At 37.4% G+C, this 15,601-nt stretch overlaps 1 protein-coding gene across 1 annotated transcript in view; it reads left to right on the top strand.

Moving 5' to 3' along the window:
- Positions 1 to 15,601, top strand: part of DNAH14 (dynein axonemal heavy chain 14) — a 311,036-nt gene that overhangs the window by 67,686 nt on the left and 227,749 nt on the right. The window contains 6 exon segments of the mRNA XM_055117878.1: positions 2,376 to 2,497; positions 6,914 to 7,085; positions 9,860 to 9,964; positions 10,050 to 10,168; positions 10,916 to 10,990; positions 14,626 to 14,713. Coding sequence (XP_054973853.1) covers positions 2,376 to 2,497; positions 6,914 to 7,085; positions 9,860 to 9,964; positions 10,050 to 10,168; positions 10,916 to 10,990; positions 14,626 to 14,713 — 681 coding nt within the window.

Raw genomic sequence — 15,601 nt, 5'->3', positions numbered from 1 at the left:
TCAAAAAGCCTCTAAATAAAATCTGTTTACTTAAAAAAAGAAGAAATAAATTAAAATAAAATAAAATTTTGTTTGTTGTGTATCATTCTTTAAATGAATGAAAGATTGAATGATGAAATTATGATGATACACAATAAACAACAAAATTTTAAATGTGAGCTTTTTTCATATGCCTATGCCTGGTTTCCTGTTTTGATTTTGGGTCACACCTGTCTGTGCTCGGGGCTTTCTCTTGACTTTGTGCTTAGGGTTCACTCCTGGGGACTTACGGGAACCTATGGGGTGCTGGGGTTTAATTTGCATCGACTGCGTACAAGGCAAGAGCATTGCCTGCTGTGCTATCTCACAAACTCCCTCATTTGGATATTTATAACATTTGCAGGCAGTGAAAAGCCTTATCACGTGCCAGGTCCAGACCACAGGAATCACGGGATGCCAGGAATTAAACCTCAGTCAGCCATGTGGAAGGCAGATGGGCTACCTGCTGTAATAATCATTCCAGCTGTGTGTTTTGGATTTTGGGTGATGCTCAGGGATTACTCCTGGTAGTACTAAGGAAGATCATGGAAGACCCTGGCAAGCTCCCCATGGCGTATTCCATATGCCAAATACAGTAACAATAACAGGTTTCATTTCCCTGACCCTGAAAAGAGCCTCCAATCATTGGGAAAAATTAGTAAGGAGAGGCTGCTAAAATCTCAGGCCTGGGACTAATGGAGACCAGCGCCTGCTAGAGTAAATTGATGAACAACGGGATGACAGTGATACAGTGATTGTGTATCATTATACCTTCATAGTGCTATTAAAATATATAATAAATTTAAAATAAACAGCTAAATGCAAAAATGAAATATAAATGAGTAATATTAGTATCCCCTGAGAAGCTGGACTTTGGGGATGTACTTGTTTATGGTTTGTAAATAAGTATTTTAGGATTAATTGTATTTTAGTCATGTTCTATTTTTTAAACAAATATAGTAGTTAAAAAATTATAACTATACAATGGAATTGTATCAAATCTAAAAAATAAAGAAAACCTGTACATACTAAGCCTCTCTCTCTCTAAAGCCTCTCTCAGAAGCTATTAGTTTTAAAAAACAAAACCAAGATACAGAACAATATGTGATTGTATTTATGTAAACTATTAAAATACTAACATAACTATGTGCAAAAATGTTCAGAGAAAATGCTGATAGAAAATATATAGCTCCAAATATTTGTGTATTGTATAATTGATAAAACCCCAAAAGTGGATGAATAAGACATCTAAAACTTTCCTCAACAACAGATTTGTAGTCAGACTTAGATTTATATTTTATGACCCTTGTTAAGTACTTATGTCAATGACAATGAAAATCATTTTGTTTACAATTTTTATATATTTTATTTTCATAAATTAGTTCACAATAGTTCATTACAGATAATATTCAAACATCAATCCCACTGCCAAGCACTTTTCCACCACAATAAGAGGGAAGTGTGTGAAGGTTGTTGTATTTCATTCTGGAGCCATTTAAGACCATATATAAGAGAATACAAGCAAGTATGTTAAAATCAAACAAATGTGTGCTACTTTTGGTACATGAGTGGGCTAGAGTGTAAGAGGTCGCACAGCTGCGAATGCAAATGAGGAAATTCTGTGTTGCACTCTTCCCGGAGCTTTAGTTTATAGTCTCTGGATCTTGGCCGTTGATGACATTACATGGTGCCAGGGGCAGTTTATGGGTGTGACTGCCAAACTACTAGAAAACTGGGGAGTAGGGGGGAAGAGGCCCAGTCCTGATCTGAGTGGGCTTGGACAATCTCAGTCACAGGTTCCCGCATACCTGATTTTTCTGCTGGTTCCCTCTTGGGTGAGGCTCATCCAAGCATGTGGAGAGTGGCCTTGAGCATGGCAGCGGTTGGGTTCTGGGTTTTGGGCTGCCAGGGTGCTACTTGGGGCAGAGAAGGAAACAACCCGCCCCTACTCTGAGGTGCCCCAGTGAAGACAGCCTGGGGTGGGGTCAGGACATTCTGCTGACAATGAAAATCTTATATCTTATTTTTTTATTATGACTCAAATAGACTGGAGTGATAGCACAGCAGGTAGGGCATTTGCCTTGCATGCAGCCAACCCAGGTTCAATTTCTCCATCCTTCTCAGAGAGCCTGGCAAGCTACCGAGAGCACCCCGCCGGCATGGCAGAGCCTGGCAAGCTACTCGGGGCGTATTCGATATGCCAAAAACAGTAACAAGTCTCACAATGGAGAAATTACTAGTGCCTGCTCGAGCAAAGCTATGAGCAATGGGATGACAGTGACAGTGATACAGTGACTCAAATAGAGTAAAACTTCATATATTTAGATGTATGTGTCTCTGTAATGTTTTTGTTGTAGGATATTGTACACGAATGGATTCAAAACTTGACAGTGTTCTCTTACACTCTTGAGGAATGGATGAAATGTCAAAGCATTTTGCTTAATCTTGAACCAGTCTTTAATTCTTCAGAAATACAAAGGTAAAAAAAATTAATATACTATATACAGGTAAAACCTTCATAGCAGGTAACATTTCCCATAATCCTTGAAAAGTAATTTCTTCGATGAATACTTTCTAATCATACCTGTAGGTATAGCATATAATGCTTAATCAGATTATCAGTTTTTTCCATAAAAGATGGCAAATATCAAGGCTGGAGTGATAGCACAGCAGGTAGGGCATTTGCCTTGCACTCAGCCGACCCGAGTTCAAATCCCAGCATCCCATATGGTCCCCTGAGCACCACCATGAGTAATTCCTGAGTGCAGAGCCAGGGGTAACCCTGTGCATGGCCGGGTGTGACCCCAAAAGAAAAAAAAATGACAAATATCATGTTTTTTTTCTAAAGTCTTACTAATAAATCAAAGGACAATTTTCAAAAAAGTTTGTATAGTAAGGATTAGAAAAGGAATACCAGGTACCATCATTATAATCCCAAAGCTACAATACTTTGTTTCTGTTTGGTCTGGTCTGAACATGAAAAGTAAACATAATAGCATTCAAACATTAAAAGTAATTTCTTAGGACATATAACAAAAGTCCTACACCCTTGTTGAAATTCTACCTTTTCTTTTTATTCATAGCTTCCAAATGGTTATCTTTTTTACTGATTGGTTCAAGGAATGATTAAACTGAGATCATGTATTATCTAGTCTAGCTTAAACCACTGACAAGCTGTTCTGAAATAAAGCAGGCAAATCATAAACTATATATTTGTGAAACAAATTAGAACAAGTCATAAAAGATATTGGCTATCAGATGAAACAACTTAAAATTTATTTTTAGTGACTCAATGGCAATTTTTAAAAGAGAATCATGTAGATCTGGAGATTGTTTTGTAGAGAACAATATGTAGTTTTGTTGTTACACCTATTTATTTCTTGTCATGTGAATGTTTTAGTTTCTTCTATTAATCTCCAATTATTACAGTTGTCAAAGGTGAAATCATATACTTAAGGAATGGTGATTACTTGGTGCCTTACATTAAAACTACTCTTTCACTAAAGATTTATTTTGTAGTTGGTGGAGAGATAAAGCTGCTAGAGTAAGGAGTTCAGTATGTCATAAAATTATTATTCCTTTATAGAATTCCCTATGAGGCTGAAAGGATTTTTTTTAAATTAAGGGATGCTATAGATTTCTGACTGATAGATAGTTCTAAAGGGGAAAAAAGGTATATTTAATGGACCTGCCTTTGACTAATGGTTAAAGATTATGGGCTCTGTGTGCAACCAGCGGGCTAATGGGAAAAGAGGGGAAGGAAAGAGTACTTGAGAAGAGAATTTCCTAAAGGGAACTTAGGGGCATAGAAGACACTGTGTCACCCGCCCTGCACTCCAGACTATCTACAGGCCTGCACCAGAACCATTCAGAGGCCTTGTGAAGATATATAATAGGGAGTAAATTGAAGTCTCCTCCTGAGAAGGTTTTCTCTGAGCTATGAACATTTCTGGAGTTTTTACCTCTAAGATAAGTGATGCATCCTGATTGAAATGAAATTGAAATTGAAATCTAAGAAGATTTCTCTGGCATTTATAACCTTTGATTTGGGGGCATTAGAAATTAGGTCTTGCCTCTTCTCTGGAGAATTTTGAAAGAGTCTCTTAATAGCACAGCAAAGAAATGCAAAGTACATGTTTTCTTAGATTAGTGGGTCTCAACCAGAAATGAGTTTGCTTTCCAAGAATTTGCAATGCCTGGAGATACTTTAAAAAAAAAAATTTAGGGTCAGAGAGACAGTATAGGAAGTAAGGCACTTGCATTGCCACATTAAAATGTGGCCAACCCATATTCAATTCCCAGCACTGCACATTGTCCCCTGAGTTCCACAGAGAGTTATAAATTGTTCCTGAGAACTGCTAGGTATGCTCCAAGATTCCCCACAAACAAAAGTTTCTTTGTTTTCAGAAGGGTCACCTCAGAAGTTAGAGGAGTTTAGGATAACTCCCAGAAATATTCTGTTCACAGCATGAACCTAATAGGAACTCAGCCCAGCAGCACTTAGGTGGTCAGGAATGAAACTCGAAGTCTAGTACACTCTAAGCATGTGCCCTTCCGCTTGAATTTCCTCCCTGGCCCTGGTGACATTTTTGGTTGTCACAATCTGACCTTGGAAGAGAATAGATACTTCTTGCATTCAATGAGTAAAGGATATTGAACATCCTAAAATGCACAGAAAAACATCCCTATCCCCATCAAAGAGGTCAACTGTGTTCAAGCTAAGAAATATTGCTTCAGAAAAAGGAGACATAGTATAAGATTCCATCTAGAAGCACCTCTATGGTTGCTGGTCAGAACAAGAGACCCTATGTATTATTTAATATTACCTGAAAACCATGAGAAATGGTTGTAAGGAGTAAGTTGGAGAGATTCGGGGAATGAGGCAATATACTACTTCTCTTGTCAGGGATACTTTAAATACCTCAGCAGTATCCCCATGGATAACTGAGCCTAATAGAAGAGAAGTACCAGAACACCAACTAAATTTTGGTTTTGAGTAAAGGTACACCCAGTAGTGTTCAGGGGCTCTCTGTTGTTCCGGAGTTGGAGGTCACTCCCAGTCATGCTTTTGAGAGACCATGATGTGCTGGGGATTAAACTTGCATCTCCTTGTGTATGGAAAGTAGGTAAAAGACCAAACATGATGGCCTCTCAGTATATGTATTGCAAACTATAATGCCCAAAAGTAGAGCAAGAGTAAGAGGGAAATTGTTTGCCATTGAAGCAGGAGGATAGGTAGGATAGGGAATAGATACTGGGGACATTGGTGATGGAAAATATACACTGGTAGAGAGATGGGTGTTTGATCATTGTATGACTGAAACTCAAACATGAAAGCTTTGTATCTCATGGTGATTCAATTTTAAAAAGAACAAAATAAAATAAGATTATGATATAGATATAAAAATTAACTTGCATCTCCTGCATGCAAAGCTTTTGCTTCAAGTTTTTGAGCTATCTCTCTGAGCTAGCTGGTTTTAAAAATGACTCTCTCCCTGTTAAGAGAGATGAAGTCATGAAATTTGCTTATAAATGGATAAACATGGAGAGTATCATGCTAAGTGAAATTAGTCAGAAAGAGAGGGACAGACATAGAGGGACTGCACTCATTTGTGGAGTGTAGGGTAGCATCACATGAGACTGACACCCAAGGATGGTAGATACAAGGGCCAGGGGGATTGCCCATAGCTGGAAGACTACTTCATGAGCAGAGGGGAGAAGGCAGATGAAATAGAGAAGGGATCACTAAGAAAATAATGACTGGAGGAACCAGTTGGTATGGGAGATGCATGCCGAAAGTAGATAATGGACCAAACATGATGACCTCTCAGTGTCTGTGTTGCAAGCTATAATGCCCAAAAGTAGAGAGTATGGGGAATATTGTCTGCCATAGAGGCAGGGGGAGGGTAGGAAAGGGGGGTATACCCAGATATTGGTGGTGGGGAATGTGCACTAATGGAGGGATGGGTGTTTGATCATTGTGAGATTGTAACCCAAACATGAAAGCTTGTAACTATCTCACAGTGATTCAATGAAATTAAAAAATGTTTTTTGGAAAAATGACTCTTTCCAACTTCTTCTCTATCTCAGCTTCTAAGAATGGGAAGCTTGAATCATATTGGAGTTTGGTTGGGATGAGAATAGAATGTATAGGGGTGAGGAGAGAGAGCTCAAGACCGTAAAACTTTTGAAAATATTTTACTCACCTAACTCCAATAGCAGTAGAAATAAAACTTAAATGACTGTATCAGTGGGTCACCACTATGGGCTTAACTTCACTTGTACAAGGGTTGAAAATATTCAAAATTATGATGCCTAGGTTAGCCTGTGAACCACATTTGAGGACTGGGTGGTGGCCAAAGGTGCATAACCAGAATTGATCAGTGGCAAGTATGTGTAAAGCTCAGAGGTCTGTGGGGCAACCTCCACACAAAATTGATAGCATTTGGGGACATATATACCCCAAGTTCCTAGGTCATTGGAGGCTGGGAACAGGAAGTCCTGTTTGTGGTGTGTGGGGTATTTTTGTACCAAGTTCTGTGGCCCTGAACAATGGAGGTCAGAAATTACAGCTTCTGAGTGAGGACAGCTTTGCACCAAGTTTATACAACCTTGAGAGGGAGGTGGTGGCACGGGAACAATGTGGGTTTCATGATTGAGTGTCCTGAGCCTCTTGTGGACTAACATGGAGAGAGCCTGAGTTTCAAATAGGGGTTCATGGTTTCCAGTACCTGATAATGTGCCAAATTAATTAATGTCTTATAATTAAACAGCAAAAATCACCAAAACACTATGCAATGTTTTCATTAAACAATGTTCTATTGGCAAATGCATATAAAAGTGCAGGTTTTTAATTACATAAAAATATTAAATTATCCAAATTTTCTTTCTAAAGACAGCTCCCAAAAGAAAATAAACTCTACTCCGAGGTGATTTACTCATGGAAAAAGATTACGTCAAAATTACAAAACAAATTGAATGCTTTGCGAGTAACCATCTCTACTGGAGTCCTTGATCAACTGAAAATTTGCAGTGCAAATCTTGAATACATTGAAAAATGTCTTGAGGTACAACTGACTATCCTAAAGTAGAGAATCCTTTACTTTTATTCCAATGTAATGTGATGAATGACAGAGACTAATTTCAGTACTGATTTCATTTTTGGGGTTTTGGTTTTGGTTTGGGGGCCACACCCAGTGGTGCTCAGGGCTTACTCCTGGCTCTGTGCTCAGGGATCATTCCTGGATCACATGACATATTGGGGGTGGAACCTGAGTCCAAAGCATGCAAAACAAATGCCCTATCTGTTGAACTATCACTCTGGTCCACTGATTTTATTCTTTAGTTGTTGTTTTTTCTTCAAATTTGTACCATTTGTTGAATTTATCATCGTAAGTGGGGAAGGTGTATGGCCCAAAAAGAACGTTCTTAAGCAAATCACCAATACATTTTATGTGCCTGTATCTTTATCCTTAACTTTGGGATAATAATAGTGCCTTCTTTGAGAGACTTTGTGACAAATGAGGGAAACATTGAAAGCATGAGTGCTGGGGCTAAAAGAAATAGTACAGTGAGTACCGAGCCAAGAGAAAACCTGAGCACAGTTGGATGTGGCCCCAAAACAAAACAAAACAAGTTTCCACAAGGTACTTAATAAATGTTTTTTATTAGCATCACTATTATTATTAATTTGATAAATCAGCAAAAGTTGGTAGAGTACTTTGGGTTATTTTAGAAATTATTGATGTAAAGTATTAATATATGTAATTAGAACATTAAGTTGTCAACTCTACATAAAATCTTTAAGTACTGGGTTTTGTTATTTTGATTAATGGAGAACATATTGCTTCACTCTATAAATAATGGATTTTTTTTGAGAAATTCATCTTTATTTTTTGAACATGTTTCAGTGATCATGGTGACCCATCCTGAACCGGTGCCTAGGGTGATGACAGCCTAATGATAGTCTATATGTTCTCAGTCCATAAGAACCTCTTGTACCTAAGTCTGGAAAAGTACTAATAGGCTGCACACTGTCAGTCAATAATAGCCCATTAGCTAGGTGACCATTGAGCTAACCTTTTACTTAATTCTGGATATCTTCAGACTATTAGTAAGCATATTACCAATCAATTATTTTATGTTCATTCATGTACTGAGAATATTTTATGCCAGGTATTGCTACTAGACACTGAGATTAACAAAGAAAAATATACATAATTTTTACTATTACATAATTCAAAATCTATTGCCATAAATAGACACACAAAAAATATAGATATTACAATGACAGTTATGTGATCAATTAGATGGTATAATGTATCACTGTCATTCCGTTGTTCATCGATTTGCTTGAGTGGGCACCAGTAACATCTCTATTCATCCCAGCCCTGAGATTTTAGCAACCTCTCCTTACTCGTCTTTCTCAATGATTGGAGGCTCATTCAGGGAATGAGACCTGTTATTGTTACTGTATTTGGCATATCAAAGAAGAGAAATTAACCTAACCTGGAGAAAGTGACAAGTAAACTAGGTCTTGTTAATGTGTGAGTTATTTAGATAAAAAGAGTTCTGGTGTTTTGAATGGGTGGATAGGACCACAGGCAAAGGAATGAGGAAATGCCAAGATATGGAGCCTGAGTCACCATGGTGAATTCTGGAAACATAAGCAGAATAATACAGATGGAACATTGATTGCAAATGTTAAGTGGTCAAAGATAAGATTTTTCCAGGGAAAAAGAACAAATAGCAAAGGGCTTTGAATATCACTGAAGAATTTTAATCAGGAACATGAAATGGTTTTATTTACAAATATTTTCTTGGAAATAAGCATAAAGTATATGTAGATTGGTAGCATTGGGGCTGGACAGCCAAAAATCTGGGGCTACTAAAGTGAGATTATGATGAGGATTCAAGAAGTTGGAGCCAGGATAGGTAAGGTAAGTAGAGGATGGGGTAGGTAAGTAGAGGATAGATGAAAAGAGAGTCTGACCCTCTTACTTGACCAAGACTCATTCTAGCTGTTGATCACACTACAAAGAGAGAAACTGGAGAAAGTGCTGGCTTATGTAGAAACAACTTTTGTCTATAATGAGTAGCAACTGGGCTTGTAGAGTTGAGGTAAAGGAGAGTGAATCGAGTCAAAGAGCAAGCAGGTGAGTATCAAATAGCTCACAAAAAGTATCATAAACACTTACCTCTTAGAAGGAAGATATATAGGACGAGTGAGGAGGGAAAAAAAACTCAAGAGATCAGCATTAAAATATAAAAGATAAAGACACTTCTTGAAAACAAATGAGAAGATGTGGCTGGGGTACCAGTAATGTCTCCATTGTGAGACTTGTTGTTACTGTTTTTGGCATATCGAATACACCATGGGTAGCTTGCCGGGCTCTGCCGTGTGAGCTGGATACTCTCGGTAGCTTGCCGGGCTCTTTGAGAGGGATGGAGGAATTGAACCCGGGTCAGCCGTGTGGAAGGCAAACGCCTTACCTGCTGTGCTGTCGCTCCAGTCCATCAGAAAGCAATGTCAAGAATATAAAAATACAGCAACTTATTATCAATACAATAGAGCATGTGCCTTTGTGTTCGTGTGTCTCTGTGCATGAGTGTGGAAGGGAGTAAGTTTTTGCCTTTGGTTTTCAGTTATTTCAATTTTGCTTTATTAAAAGCAATTCAATTGTAGCTTTCACTGAGTATAAAGTTTATTTTGACTGACAGCACAATTTATACCATTGCTTTAATTTCTTGACTTTTTGTCTATAGTATTGACTTAAATGAAAAGGTGATTAATGTCATGAATTGATGTGCCTTTTTAATTTGTTTTTTTGGTTATGAACAGAACTACCTTGAAATCAAAAGAATTATTTTCCCAAGATTTTACTTTCTTAGCAACGCTGAACTTCTTGATATTCTAGCTAACAGCAAAAATCCTGAATCTGTAGAGGTAAGCTACATTATTTCCAGCAATATTATTTCCCAATGAGGGTCAGAAATATTTAATGTATTTAACATTTATTTATGATTCACAGCCTCATCTTATTAAATGTTTTCAAAATATAAGAAAATTAAGGCTTTGGAAACAAGAAATTGGCCCCTCTGCTGTAAAAATGCTTATCTCTGCTGAAGGAGAAGCTCTTGTGCTACCAAAGTATGATAATGATATTTATATATGTGGATATTTACCATTTAAGATTAAATTATAAGTTATTTAAACCTTCAGCTGAAAAATTCATGATATTTTATAGAACCTTGCTAAGCAAACTGTATACTCAGAATAATGCATTTATGTAGAGTTCTATTTCCCTTAGGTATGTTTATAAATATTATCTTGCATGACAGCGCAGGGTTTTATTATTTGAAGATAGATAAGAAGGAAATTTGTTTGTATTATTGCTTCCCCTGACCTTTGGTTTTTGTCATGAATGATTCCCTGTCACTTGTTTAAAGCTAGATACTTAGTCCAATTTGCTAGCCCTGCCAAGGGATTTCTTACCTTTTTCTTGTACTTCTTATATTAGGCTTTAAAAAGTGGCACAGTCTGGCCTTGCCATCCACCAGAACCTTTAACCTCACTTTGACCAAGATTTATTGTTTGAATCAATGAGGAATCCTAAAATTCTATGTGATAGAATTTATCCATTTTATATATTGGTCTATTTTGTAAATTCATGTTTTACGGAAAACTCTTAGTCTTGTAAATCTATGAATTTCATATCAGAATTTCCTAAGGCTAGGTGAAACATTTTATATAGTTTTCCAAATTGACATCTAGAAATACCATAGACAATAGATATTTATAATCTCTTAACCATGAATATTAGAAGTATTAAAAACACTTGTAAACACTTGTTAAAGGAATGACTAAAATAAAAATAATTCTCTCATAAAATTATAGGAAAATTCGTATAAGAAGTACTGTAGAAAAGTGGCTGGTAAATGTTGAGAAAGGCATGTTTGATGTGCTTAAAAAGTAAGTTTTCCCCCCAAATTTCCTATTATATTGTCTATTGATATACCTATCTATCTCTATTGGAGGTTGGCTTCCCAAGCAGTACCAAAGGAATCAATCTAAAGGGTTTCTCAGACTATGGGGCTGGCAATTACCAAGACTGATCCAATGACACTTGGGAACCATATGGTACAACCATAGGGATTGAACTGGGGTTAGCCGAATGTAAGGCATGTCCTTAACTCTTGTACTATTTCTCAGGTTGGTACTCTCTCTATTTTTTCACTTGGCTAGTCATCTACTAATCTAAGTAGGAAGTATCTAGGGAAATACATGAACTAGACTGCTCGATAGGTTTTGTTAGAACATGATTACACATAAATGAATGAAAAGCTTTACAGGTCAAATGTCAGTTTGAGAGGGTAATCATGAATAGCATCTGTTCTGTTGCTTGAGACCCATTTGTATCTGACCTAGCCAAGACCTGACGTCATGTCCATCTCTGCCTGTCTTCACAGGATGCAGTACTATGGCTACAGCTAAGATTTATCCCACTGTTTCTTCCTGAAACAATTTCCTTAGTTCAATCTTTTTCATTCTCTCCTTTTTAGATGCTAATCTATCTTTGGCATCCACTTAAGAGAAAAAAAAAGGTATCAGTTTATGAACTTTTAAAAAAAAATTTGATGAGGCCAGAGCAATAGTATGCTGTGCTATCAGTGCTTTATTAGTCCTATCATATAATATTATGAATGCTATAATAGTTCTTTCCTTGCACACGGCCAACCCTAGTTCAACCCTCAACACCCCAGATGATCCCCAAAGCCCAACAGGAGTGTTCCCTGAGCACAGAGTCAGGAGTAAACTCTGAGCACCACTGACAAGTGTGGCCTGAAAAATAATCAAACAAACAGAAAAAAAAATAAATCTAAAAACTAAATTGAGAAGGGACTTGAATGATAATAGAGCAGGGAGGATGTTTGCCTGTAATGTGGCCAATTCAGCTTTGATTCACAGCACCACATTTGGTCCACCAAGTCCCTCAAGAGTGATTTATGAGCACAGAACCAGGAGTAAGCCCTGAGCACAGCAAGGTGTGAGCCTGCCCCTAAAAAAAAAATCCTAATTTGAGGGGTTGGAGAGATACTATAAAATTAAGGTGCTTTCTATGCATGCAGTCCACCAGGTAGGGCCCAGGCAACATATGGTCTAATGAGTATCTGGAGAACATACTCAAGCCTTCTCAATGAACCACTGTCTTGGTCAGTGGGAAATTACTGGATGAGGTCCTCCTGAACACCATCTAACTCAGGAAAGAGGAACCCCCTTTCCCGACTAAAAAAAAAATTTAATTTGACTAGATATTTTAGTTTAAGGTCTTCTACCTTTCTAATTATAGAAAAGGCACTCCTTTAAGTTTAATATCTATATTTACTAACATTATCCTGAAGGACTGGAGTGATAGCACAGTAGATAGGGTATTTGCCTTGCACGCAGCCGACCTGGGTTCGATTCCTCTGTCCCTCTCTGAGAGCCCGGCAAGCTACCAAGAGTATCCTGCCCACATGGCAAAGCCTGGCAAGCTACCCATGGCATATTCGATATGCCAAAAACAGTAACAAGTCTCACAATGGAGACGTTACTGGTGCCCGCTGGAGCAAATCCATGAGCAATGGGGAAGACAGTGCTACAGTGCTACAGATCTACATTTGTATTGGTTGACTTCCTTTTCGCAGAGTCCTCTCATTCAGTTCTTATCAAATAGCCCTTTGAATATGCTAATACCTGCAAATAATAGCCTGTCTCTCCAGATTTATTTTACTCACCATCACATTTGGACTCATAAGAGTGCATAGATAGCTATTCTCCTTGAGGTTGCCAACTGGCTATTATACTTCACTGTTATTCTAGTTTTAGTTGTGTTTGAAAAATTCCATTTCTCAGGGAGAAATACCAGGGTCATTTTCTTTGTTTCTATCCTTCTGCTCTCTTTGCTCCCACCCTCCTTTCTCTTCTTTTCACTAGTGTATCCAAATAGAAAGAGTTATTTTAGGCCCTATTCTGCTTCTGTGTCTAGGGCAGGGCATCACACTAAATCACCTCCACCCCGTACTTCTTGAATTTTCCTTCTGATTGATTAGCAACCAGTTAGTTTGGGAGGTCAGGACATTGGAAGAAACAGAGGACACAGGTCTTTCTATTTAGAAAATTTTCTCTTCGTTTTTCCCAAAAATTTGCCCTGGGATGTTTCTTGTATTTGTTGATGTCGGTAAAGGTTGTTTTTGATCTTCCCATCCATATATTTATAATCTAATCCAAGCTTTTATTACTGTATATGTATATCTACTTTAATGTATTTTCTATAATTTAAAATGTCATTTGACTCAGGGCAAAGTCCCAGAAACTTTGGCTTTTGTCTTTTCCAGTTAAATTAGCTGGAAACATACATAGAAACAGGGGTCCCTGAACTTGGCATGGAGTGAAGGGGGAAAAAAAGCCAGATATACAGATAATAAGGAAAGTTTATTTAGTAGAGGAAGTTTGCAAGAAAGGTGAGTGGATCTTTTCTCAGAGGAGTAAGAGACCCCTTTTCCTCCTATCTGGAAATACATCTAGGTGATCTAGGGGTGTGTGTGTGTGTGTGTGTGTGTGTGTGTGTGTGTGTATGATCTTAGTTGTGTTTGTTTCTTTTTTTTTTTTTTTTGGTCCATGTAGAAGCTAGAGAGATAGCACAGGGAGTAGGACATTTTCCTTGCATGTGGCCAAGGTTCAACTCCCAACACCCCATACAGTCCCCTGAGCACCACCAGGTGTAGATCATAAAAACAAACATACAAAATATTAATTTAATTCACTTAAATGTGAGACAAAAATTTGTTAGGAATTTCTGAAAATAAGTTATCATTGATAAAATATATTAAGCAGAAAACTTGATCAATTTGACCGTATAGAAACTTAAAACTTGTGTATAGCACAGCAGGTAAGGCGTTTGCCTTGCATGTGGTGACCCGGGTTCAATTCTTCCATCCCTCTTGGAAAGCCCTGTAAGCTACCTAAGAGTATGCCGCTCGAACAGCAGAGCCTGGCAAGCTACCTGTGGCATATTCGATATGCCAAAAACAGTAACAAGTCTCACAATGGAGACTTACTGGTGCCCACTCAAGCAAATCGATGAACAACGGGATAACAGTGATACAGTGATAGGAAAGAAAACACCAAAATAACATCAAAATATATCATGGTAACAGATGTTTTTAATCCTAGAAAAAAATGGATTTTAAAATCCTATTTTATCAATTATAATTAATTTTTTTAGCACAGCAGTTAGAGCGTGCATGCAACCAACCTGAGTTCAATTCCTCTGTCCCTCTCGGAGAGCCCAGCAAGCTACCAAGAGTATCCTGCCCACAAGGCAGAGCCTGGCAAGCTACCTGTGGTGTATTCAATATGCCGAAAAAACAGTAACAACAAATCTCACAAAGGAGACGTTACTGGAGCAAACCGATGAACAATGGGATGACAGTGCCACTTAAGTGCGAAAATTCATTGTCAAAATATATATAGATAAAACTATCCTAGAGCTAACATGTGACCTTTCAGCTTGATCATTATGTGTAATGACCCACGATTAAATATAAATAATTTTTTGTTTGTAGATTTATAAGCCAAGGGATTGAAGATTGGATTACCCAATCTTTTTCCAAATGGGTGTTATCCCATCCAGGACAAGTGGTGCTCACTGTGGTAAGTTAAGTCACTTTGATATACATGTATTTAGTTTCTAGGTTCATTGCCAAGAAAGTACTGCTTTATAAACTAATCATTATGAACCAAACTGGCACATGTAGCTTACTTTGATAAACATAAGGAAAATAATATGAACAGATAAGTTGATAGAATAAAGCATATTTGCTTTATTTTATTTTATTTTACAATATTTAGTAAAAAGTTAATTGTAGAACATGAGTGGCGATTATATGGGAAGTTAAGAATTTATTCAACATTTCTGTAGCTTAACTTTTTCACAATAAAATGCTAAATAAAAATAACTCAAATTACTTTTTTTGGATATCATTGTACTTTTAAATTAGTTTTCTAATGTTGTCTTAAAATGTCACTGCATTCTTCCTTTCCGAAAACAAGACAACATATTTTCTTATATATTTGTAGGTGAGAAGACTAGCACTGGTTAGACTGGGCTAAAATCAAAGTGTCAAAGGAGTTGATTATTCTCTGGAGCATAATTTCCAGCTTTTAAAGGTCTCTAGCAATCCTGGTTCTTTTCTTCCTTATCAATACTAAACTGCTGCATCTCTTTAGTGTTCTTCCATAGTCATATTTCTCCCTGCTCACAGGCAGAAAAAGTCTCTCAGATATTAAAAAAAAAAAATTAATCATCAATCCAACTCAGATAACCCAGGAAAATCTATCTCAAGGTATCCATTTAATCACAGCCAGCAGTTTCTTTAGCCAAGCAAGATAATATTATCCATGGCTCTGAAGATTAGCACATTATATGTTTTCGTAGAAACCACTATTCTGTTGACCCAGCAATACCACTGCTGGGAATATATCCCAGAAAAGCCAAAAAGTATAGTCGAAGTGACATATGCACTTATATGTTCACCGCAG

The sequence above is a fragment of the Sorex araneus genome, chromosome 9 (assembly GCF_027595985.1).
Source record: "Sorex araneus isolate mSorAra2 chromosome 9, mSorAra2.pri, whole genome shotgun sequence".
In the NCBI taxonomy this organism is placed as follows: domain Eukaryota; kingdom Metazoa; phylum Chordata; class Mammalia; order Eulipotyphla; family Soricidae; genus Sorex; species Sorex araneus.
Note: the sequence above shows the minus strand (reverse complement) of the source record. Positions and strands in the feature narration are given on the sequence as shown.